General features: G+C 50.5%; 1 protein-coding gene across 1 annotated transcript; it reads left to right on the top strand.

Annotated features, from left to right (window-relative positions):
• The first annotated feature begins 4,724 nt into the window (after nt 1–4,724).
• On the top strand, nt 4,725–8,153 carry SLITRK5 (SLIT and NTRK like family member 5). The gene has a single exon (XM_029210349.1). It carries the CDS (start codon nt 4,727–4,729, stop codon nt 7,610–7,612), a length of 2,886 nt encoding a protein of 961 aa, XP_029066182.1. The 5' UTR covers nt 4,725–4,726; the 3' UTR covers nt 7,613–8,153.
• Nucleotides 8,154–10,287: the final 2,134 nt, after the last annotated feature.

The raw sequence follows: 10,287 nt of genomic DNA, 5'->3' as shown, positions 1-10,287 counted from the left end.
TAATTAATTCCAAAATTAAATGGATAAAATACATTTAAGTGGTAAAACCACCCAGTTATCAAAGGAACAGGTACATGTGCACTCAGCCTGCATTGGGCCACTTATAACAATCAACTTTTTTTCTGTACGTGGGATGGACTGCAGCTCAAATATTACAAACACTGGAAATATGCCTTATGAATGTAAAGACCCTTTTTGCGGGGAGGGAGGTGTCTGGTTGCATGGAAAGAGCCAGGAATACTTACTGTAGAGATGACGCTAGTGGAGTTTAGCAGGTGACTTCAAGAAACTTGCTTTCTACCGTTACTGCATTTATTTAGGGATTTCCAGCTTTCTAGTACACACCAAATACGTTCACAATCTCTCTGAAAGTCGTTCACATTCCCTTGTATCGCCCAAACATACTTATAAAACGTAATTCTTAAGAAAAAAAAATAGCGCCCTTGTTTGCCGCTAGGATGAACCACTCCCTCTTCCAGGGTCCTTTACAGTAAGTACAAGAGACAGCAGCACGGGCTGTGTTAGTCTAAATGGGAGGTGGAAGGCAGACGATCAGCCCAGGGCTGGAATCCTCTGTCCCTGACAACCAACAAGCCTGACACTGTCGGGGTTATTTCCATCCCTCCCTTCTTCAATCCGAGGATTGCACCGTCCCACGCTAGAGTTACGCACATGGTCCAAGAGTCCTCTGTCTCCCACGAATGTCACATCCAAGGGTGGGGGGCGCTCCGCTTGCGCCGCCGGGGCCCAGGGGCGCCTTCGCTCTCGGCTGCCATCTATCGGCCACGGAGCGCCCGCTTCGCCCCGGGCCCATCATGTCTGCTGCAGCTTGGCTCGCACCAGTGGCGCGACAATAAACAAGTGCACTGCATGGGGCCCTGCGCCCGCGCCGAAGCAGATGTCTCAGAGACCCCTGCGCTGCTTACCGCGTAGCCACCTCCTCACCGCCGGGGAGGGAAGACGCGACTTTCTCTAAGTTTTTCTGAGCCGCCGGGCTGCCGGGACACGCCACAAGCTTAGAACAACGTTGTTCCTGCCCCCCACCTCCCCGCGGACCCCCAAGGATGTCGGAGATAGAGAATCCCAAATAATGACGATCGTGCGCCGCATCAAGAGAAGGAATAGAGGAAAAGCCCCTGCAAACACCGGGAGCGATGAAACAGCCAAGAGGATGCGGGAACCTTACATGTACTAATTAGGGGTTGCGGCGGCGGGCTTGGCAAGGGTGCAGCGGCGGCGGGATCCCAGTGCGGTGGTCTCCGCTGCGCGGGGGGGGGGCGGAGGACGGCGCAGGAGCTGCAGCCGCCGTGGGAGCAGCCGAGGGGCCGGTGCCACCTTCGCTCGCCCCCTCACTACCATGTACAGTGTGCGCTGCAAGAAGAAGGCGGGCGATGTATGCACACCCCTGCGCCCCGCTCCCTCTGGCTCGTCCCCGGGCGTGCGCCACTGACCAGGGGGGAATGTGGTGAAGACGGCGAGGAGAGCCGAGGGGGGAGGGGAGGGCCGGCCGGCGCGAACCCAGGCCCGAGGGTGCGAGGAGCCGGAGGCGGCTGGAGCGGGTGGCGGCCGCCGCTAGCTTGGAGAAAGTTGGCCCCTATACAGATGGCAACTGTAAGTACCCGCCTGGGGCGGTGCGGCGAAGGATGCCGGGGACCCAGCGATCGCGCGGTGGCGGGGCTGGGAGCGAGTGAGCATGAGTGTGAGCGGGTGCGAGCGCGCGGCGAGGCTGACCGTCACGTTGGCTGGGCCGGCGGGCAGCCTGCTCCGCGTCTCCCTCCTCGGGCTCCACGCCTCCTCCCCCTCCAACAGCTCCTTCCCCGCCCCGCGCGGCTCCAGCTCCCGGCCCCTAATGCGAGGCGCCGCGACCGCCGGTCCTCCGCCGCCCCTCCCCCTCCCTTCCCGGCTCGCCGCTCGCGATCGCCCCCCTCTCCCCCACTCCCACCCCGCTGCCGGCTCCGACTACCACGAAGAGCGCGGGGGAGAGCCGGCTGGGGAGCCCCGGAACCCGCGGTCGCCACCACGGCGGCGGCCCGGGGGTGGCGGCGTCCGGGCGCCTCTTTTCTCCAGCCGCTCGGATCTCAGCGCTCGCCCTCCCTCGGCTTCCGAACCCCGGTGCACACCCCAAAGAGGTATTTTCTGTAAGGGTGGCTATGATGAGTGGGCCTTGGAGATGTGAGACGGGGTAAGTCGGCCGTTTACTTTGCAAAAGAGGCTCCAGTGTGTGTGTCTGTGTGCGTGGCGGCCGGGTGGCTTTCTTTCCCTCTCCGCCCTCCCCCCCCCCCCCCTTTCCCTTCCTTCTCTTCGGGGCGGGATGGGGGAGGGGGAGACTCGCGTCCTGGAACTCCGGGCGCTTCTGCCTGGGCCGCTGTGGGAGCAGCTGTGCCCGGAACCGCGGTTCCGGCCTGGGTGCTGGGCTTCAGCCTGCCCGGCTCCACGTTGCTTAATGCAGGGATGTTCAGGGAGACGATCCAGGGTTTAAATTCTTTGGGGGAAAACAAATAGTTACCCCGCCTCCGCCCTCCATTAAAAAAAAAAAAAAATCTGAGAATCTGAGAATGTGCCGCGTACCCGCGAATTTACATCGGAGGTGCGTTTCCCAGTCAGAATGTCAGCCTTCCCTGGCTCATTCAACTTTATTTTTTCAAATTTTGGGGCTCCTTTGATGGCAAGGAGGAGGGGAAAGGGAGTGGGGTGAGAGGAAGCTCCTCGACCCTGGCTATCCAGAACTGAATTAAAGTTGTAAACGCTCGAGTTTAATATTGGCTGGACACATTTTGCGATGGCCTGTCAAAGGGGCGGCAGGTGAATGGGGGCGGGGAAGCACCGGGAGGGAGGGGGAGGGGACCCAACCCCACTTGAATGGATGTGCAGATTTGATCCCGCGGAGAACGGAAATTTCAAGGTAAACGTTTTGCTTTCATAGAGGGTGTTTTTGCCGCTTTTAAGCCGGGAGGTGTTTGTCGTTGCTTTGGGAGGTCGGAGATACTTGCGACGTTTATACACTGTGGGTTCCCATTCGTCTCGACACGTCTGGGTGGCCACACGTGAATGGTTCGCAGGCACACTTGCAGATGTGCGTGAGAATGCAGGGGCTGTTAATAACGCGGGCTGGAGTCGGCTCGGGGATGAAGATCGAGGTCTCCAGGCTTGAACCCGTGACTCAGAAACGTCTTGGCTTTAGTTTGAGGTTGCGATTCGACATCAGACTCCGGTGGTGGTGAGGCAGAGGCAAGGCTGACCAGAGAAAAGGCATTGGTTCTCCGAGCCCAGCATTTCTACTAAATATTCCCACCCCCCTTCCCCCAACCAACGCAACACGCACTCACACACACTCACACACTCGCTCCATTTATGTCCTTGCCTTTATGAGTGCTGCTGTCGACTAGAAGTAGGAAGTCGAAGGAAGCCTTTAAGGGGACAAAAAGAAAGCCAGAACGAAAAGGGAGAGGGGCTCAGATTGATTCCTTGGGGAGATGAAATTCGGATATTAAAGCACTGGCTTGTGTCACTTGCTGTTCTCCCTCCCTTACACCCTTCTGTTTTGCCTCTTAATCAGCCCAAGTCCCCTTTCTCGGGGGGAAAAAAGGGGGATAGGGGGAGTAAAGCACTGACAATAAATGTAATAAGCAACTCCAAAGATGGGGATGCTGGCGAGGCGGTAGTTCACTCCAAATCTTGCAAATTCGGTAGGGTTAGCTTTGCATATCGTGGCAAACAGACGCGGAGCCCGAGGTTAGAGAGACTTTGGCGCTGGTCCTTGGTTTACTTTTAGCTGGTTCCCGGTAAGCAGTAGGAACGTCCTAAACTCCAGGTATTGAGAGGTGTTCCGGGATTGCGGATGCTTTCGCAGAGTTCTTTGTAATCCGTCGTGCAGAACTATTTCAGTGGCTTAAAGATGCGGTTTAGTAGCGTCGCTGACATGATCAATGAGAAGTGGACGCAGGGCGCTCTCAGGGAAGAGAGCTGCTAAGTGGCACCGTGCATGCAATTAGGACGCTGATGTGCTTAATAGCGTGGTAGTGAAGTCCACCATCAAAGCGAACGCGCTGTGCTTCTTCTCCATACTCAAAGCTCCTGAAGAAAACTGGTGACTTAAGAGCTTCTTCTGGGTCCTTTTGATGCATTATCTTGCATCCCTTTTGCCTCTGGAAAGCATTCTTTAGGTTCCCACTCTGGCATTTCCAGCGATGGTTTTAAAATAGCCAAAGTATTGTGGCTCCTGGCTTTTCTGTGAAAATGGGAGACCTTCACTGTGAACTGTCACCCGAAGAGGTTCAGAAGGAAAGGCAGAGGGACTGGGTATAGGTGAGGTGGGGAACCTTGTAAAATGGTGCTTCCTTTCTCTTAAATTAGAGCCATGAAACTGAACTGACAGCCATTTTATGTATATTTATGGATTGGTTTAAAAGTGGGGGGGGGAGCCGGGAAGAATACTAAAATGGGACTTTGCCTAACCTGCCCTTATCTTGTAAAGAGCAGCATGTTCCTATTGTCATTAGGAAATGAAATCAACCTTTAAATCAAAATGAATGTCAGATTTTAATAAAGTCTGGAGAATTTCGAGGTACCACGGACGGTGGAGGGAGAGGGGAGGTTCATTCTTATCCCCTCCTTCTGGATTTCAGAGAAGTAGTATTAGGAAAGAGAGAGACTTTCTGATTGATCCCTTAAATTTTTGTCATATTCTGTTGTTTCCTTTTTTCCTCTCTCCCTTGCAGGAGATAAAATGCACACTTGCTGCCCCCCACTAACTTTGGAACAGGACCTTCACAGAAAAATGCAGAGCTGGATGCTGCAGACTCTAGCTTTTGCTCTAACATCTCTCGTCCTTTCGTGTGCAGAAACCATCGATTATTATGGGGAAATCTGTGACAATGCATGTCCTTGTGAGGAAAAGGATGGCATTTTAACTGTGAGCTGTGAAAACCGGGGGATCATCAGCCTCTCTGAAATTAGCCCTCCCCGTTTCCCAATCTACCACCTCTTGTTGTCTGGAAACCTTTTGAACCGTCTCTATCCCAATGAGTTTGTCAATTACACTGGGGCTTCAATTTTGCATCTGGGTAGCAATGTTATCCAGGATATTGAGACTGGGGCTTTCCACGGGCTGCGGGGTTTAAGGAGATTGCATCTGAACAATAATAAACTGGAACTTCTGCGTGATGATACCTTCCTTGGCTTGGAGGGCCTAGAGTACCTACAGGTCGATTACAATTACATCAGTGTCATTGAACCCAATGCTTTTGGGAAACTGCATTTGTTGCAGGTGCTTATCCTCAATGACAATCTCTTGTCCAGTTTACCCAACAACCTTTTCCGTTTTGTGCCCTTAACGCACTTGGACCTGCGGGGGAACCGGCTGAAACTTCTGCCCTACGTGGGGTTGTTGCAGCATATGGACAAAGTTGTGGAGTTACAACTGGAGGAAAACCCCTGGAATTGCTCCTGTGAGTTGATCTCTCTGAAGGATTGGTTAGACAGCATCTCCTACTCGGCCCTGGTGGGGGATGTGGTTTGTGAGACCCCCTTCCGCTTACACGGCCGGGACTTGGACGAGGTGTCCAAGCAGGAACTTTGCCCAAGGAAACTTATTTCAGACTATGAGATGAGGCCGCAGTCGCCTTTGAGCACCACGGGGTATTTACATACCACCCCGGCATCGGTGAATTCTGTGGCCACTTCTTCCTCTGCTGTTTACAAACCCCCCTTGAAGCCCCCCAAGGGGACTCGCCAACCCAACAAGCCCAGGGTGCGCCCCACCTCTCGGCAGCCCTCCAAGGACCTGGGCTATGGCAACTATGGCCCCAGCATCGCCTACCAGACCAAATCTCCGGTGCCTTTGGAGTGTCCCACCGCGTGCACTTGCAACCTGCAAATCTCCGATTTGGGCCTCAACGTCAACTGCCAGGAACGCAAGATAGAGAGCATCGCGGAGCTGCAGCCCAAGCCCTACAACCCCAAGAAGATGTATCTGACAGAGAACTACATTGCCCTGGTGCGCAGGAGCGACTTCCTGGAGGCCACCGGGCTGGACCTTCTGCATCTGGGCAACAACCGCATCTCCGTGATCCAGGACCGCGCCTTTGGGGATCTCACCAACCTGAGGCGCCTCTACCTAAATGGCAACAGGATAGAGAGGCTGAGCCCGGAGTTGTTCTATGGCCTGCAGAGCCTGCAGTATCTCTTCCTCCAGTACAATCTCATACGCGAGATTCAGTCTGGGACCTTCGATCCAGTCCCCAACCTCCAGCTGCTATTCCTGAATGACAACCTCCTGCAGACCATGCCCTCAGGCGTCTTCTCAGGCCTGACCCTCCTCAGGCTGAACCTGAGGAGTAACCACTTCACCTCCTTGCCGGTGAGTGGAGTTCTGGACCAGCTGAAGTCGCTCATCCAAATCGACCTGCACGACAACCCTTGGGATTGTACCTGCGACGTGGTGGGCATGAAACTGTGGGTCGAGCAGCTCAGAGTGGGCGTCTTGGTGGACGAGGTCATCTGCAAGGCGCCCAAGAAGTTCGCTGAGATGGATATGCGCTTCATTAAGTCGGAGCTGCTCTGCCCAGACTACTCTGACGTGGAGGTTTCCACGCCCACGCCCTCCTCCATCCAGGTCCCCGCGAGGACCAGCGCGGTGACCCCCGCCGTGCGGTTGAACAGCACCGGGGCCCCCGCGGGCTTGGGCGCGGGCGGAGGCAAGTCCTCGGTGCCCTTGTCCGTGTTAATCCTCAGCCTGCTGTTGGTTTTCATCATGTCGGTCTTCGTGGCAGCCGGGCTCTTCGTGCTAGTCATGAAGCGCAGGAAGAAGAAGCAGAGCGACCACACCAGCACCAACAATTCCGACGTGAGCTCCTTCAACATGCAGTACAGCGTGTACGGCGGCGGCGGCGGCGGCGGCGGCGCTGGAGGCCACCCGCACGCGCACGTGCACCACCGCGGGCCGGCGCTGCCCAAGGTGAAGACGCCCGCGGGCCACGTGTACGAGTACATCCCCCATCCGCTGGGCCACATGTGCAAAAACCCCATCTACCGCTCCCGAGAGGGCAACTCCGTGGAGGATTACAAAGACCTGCACGAGCTCAAGGTCACCTATAGCAGCAACCATCACCTGCAGCCGCCGCCGCCGCCGCCGCCGCCGCCGCAGCAGCAGCAGCAACAGCCCCCGCCGCAGCTGCAGCTGCAGCCGGGGGAGGAGGAGAGGCGGGAAAGCCACCACTTGCGGAGCCCCGCCTACAGCGTCAGCACCATCGAGCCCCGGGAGGACCTACTGCCGCCGGTGCAGGACGCCGACCGCTTTTACAGGGGCATTTTAGAACCAGACAAACACTGCTCCACCGCCCCCGCCGGTAGTAGCCTCCCGGAATATCCCAAATTCCCGTGCAGCCCCGCTGCTTACACTTTCTCCCCCAATTATGACCTGAGACGCCCCCATCAGTATTTGCACCCGGGGGCAGGGGACAGCAGACTGCGGGAACCGGTGCTCTACAGTCCCCCCAGTGCTGTCTTTGTAGAACCCAACAGGAACGAATATCTGGAGTTAAAAGCAAAACTAAACGTTGAGCCGGACTACCTCGAAGTGCTGGAAAAACAGACCACATTTAGCCAGTTCTAAAGGCAGAGAAACTCCCTTGGAGCTTTTGCGTTTAAAACCGACAAGCAAGCAGACACACACCGCAAACACATTTGATTAATTGTGTTGTTTCAACGTTTAGGGTGAAGTGCCTTGGCACGAGATTCTCAGCTTCGGCGGAAGATACTGAAAGGGTGTGCAATTTCCTTTTAATATTACACGTGGGGAAACATTTGTGTAAACTGGGCACATCACTTTCTCTTCTTGCGTGTGGAGGAGACGAAGAGTAGGGCTTTACTGAGGGCAATTTGCTTCGCGAGTGACTTGTTAAAGGTCTCAGTAATTTTTGTAGTGGTTGGAAGTGTTAAGAATGGTGGGAGATGGTGGCGCATAGATTCTATTCTTCCTCTTTTGCTCCCTTCTCCCTCCCCTTCTCCCCCTTTGAGCCATGGGTGGGTCTAAATGGCTTTTGTGGAGAGATTAGCACACCCCAACTTTAATAGAAGGTTTGTTCTCTCTCTCTCTCTCTCTTTCTCTCTCCCCACCCCCCTTTCTGCTTCCTCTCTTTCTCTGCCTCCCTGCCTTTTCCTCCTCTCTCATTTCTTTCCTTTCTTTTTAAAGGATGTGTTTGTATACATTCTGGACATTTGAATTAAAAGAACAAACGTATTGTGATCTTGAAAAGATCACCATAGATGTGGACAAATCATTAAAATTACAGAGTTATATGATCCATAATTGATTAGTCAAAATAACTTATTGATGAAATATACAAATATTTTATTGTAGCACCTATTTTTATATGCACATTTAGCATTTCTCTTTCCTTCACTATTTAGCCTATGATTTTCACAGAGGTGTCACACTATATCAGGAGCTGCATTTCCAAAACTGAAGTGATATCAGGAAGGCATTTTAAATCATTAAAATATGGAGAACTTAATGGCAGAATCTTAAAAGTCAATGCAACCCACCCAATTGGATCTGTAATTTAAAACAAACAAACAAACAAACATTGTATCCCAATGTATAAAAGAAAAAGATTTAGGGCAATTAATTGGGCCATTCCAGTGAGAATCATGTGCAAGTTTCTGGTTTTGTTAGAGAAGATTTAAAAGTATTTTTATTAGTCAACCAAAATGATGTATTGATCTGACTACTATTGTAGCCGATTTTTGATTGTTTAACCAAACCCAGTTGCATTTGTACAGATCCACGTGTACTGGCACCTCAGAAGACCAAATGACGGACTGTACAAATCTCTATACAATGTCTTTATCCCTCTGGGCAGCAAGCAATGATGATAGCCACAAACAGGATATCTGTAAGATGGGGCTACTGTTGTTACAGTCTCATGTATCCCAGCACATGTAATTTTTAAAATAGTTTCTGAATAAACACTTGATAACTATGTCACATATGAGGGACTGAAGTAATGATTACTTAAGGTGCAAAAGAAACAGCTACGTGTGATTGACTGAATCACCATGATTAATAATTTAAGACATAGTAGCTAACTTCTATTCCTGAAAGAAAAAAAAATGTTCCCCAAATTATCAAATATATATAATTACACCTTTGTTGGTTCAGGGAAATATGTTTATCTAAATGTGTCATTTAATGTGTTTATTAACGAAATTTCAACTGTATACTTCTTTTCCTTACTGAAGTATTCATCTAACATGTGAAGCATGGTAAGTAATGTATTGCACATTGATTTTGTATTTTGTCGTGCCAGTATTATTTATTCGGTCTACAATTTTTCATAGTTTAACTTGTGTCAAACTACCTTCAACAATTACGATGGGTACTTTATCTCAAGTTGATCTATATCCTAAATGTTCAAAATGTTTGGTGAGTATAAGCTGTTCATCTCTGAGGAAGGTTGGCCAGTGAATTAGATAATATTTACAGGTAGGAAACTTTTGAATTCATCGAAACTTAAAGAGCCATGTGCTTTATTCGTGTTGGTGGATCTCCCCATAATCTCACCTGAAATGTGTACAACATCAAGGGCTGTTCATGAACTTTATGTTTAAGGAATATTTTCCGTGGCATTCTGCCACAAAGAGGCAGCATTCATCCGTGAGTAAACTGACAGTAACTACTTGAATTCAGATTGAACAGGTGGTAGCATTTCCCTAAGGGGTTAAAAAATAATTAGTAATGCTACATTGGCCAAGTGAAGTAAACTATCCCCATTCTGTGTAACGTTTTCCCTTGCAAATTTTTTTTTCAAAGGGGAAAGGAATAAACTTAATGCCATGATATTATCATAAAAAAATGTATCTCCTGCTCTCCATCTACCTCCTCCATATTAGATCCAGCATTGTAAGATAAATATAAATACTAGCATTTGACATCACAGTTGGGGTTGTGGTTAATTTTTTCTTCACAGTGGGAGTTATTTTTCTTCAAAAAATGTCAAAATCGCTTTCACAATATTATTATATATAGATATGGCAGTGTTGTATGATTTATAAAATATTAATACAAAGTGGAATCCTCCATGTAACTAAGTTTTTAGTTCTTAATTGATGCATTAAAAGTAAGAGGTAAGAATTACATGAAGTCAAAAATGTAGTTCTGGACAATATAAGTAGTTTCCAGAGAAAGTTTGTTGATGTATTTTTCAAAGATTTACAAAATAATATTATTATTTTCAAACCAGCACTATTTCACATAATCTTGTTACATATACACTCACTGTAGGTGGT

This window comes from Monodon monoceros, unplaced genomic scaffold (genome assembly GCF_005190385.1).
Source record: "Monodon monoceros isolate NGI ecotype Baffin Bay Population unplaced genomic scaffold, NGI_Narwhal_1 Super_Scaffold_8, whole genome shotgun sequence".
NCBI lineage: Eukaryota > Metazoa > Chordata > Mammalia > Artiodactyla > Monodontidae > Monodon > Monodon monoceros.
This window is presented reverse-complemented; position numbering and strand designations above follow the sequence as displayed.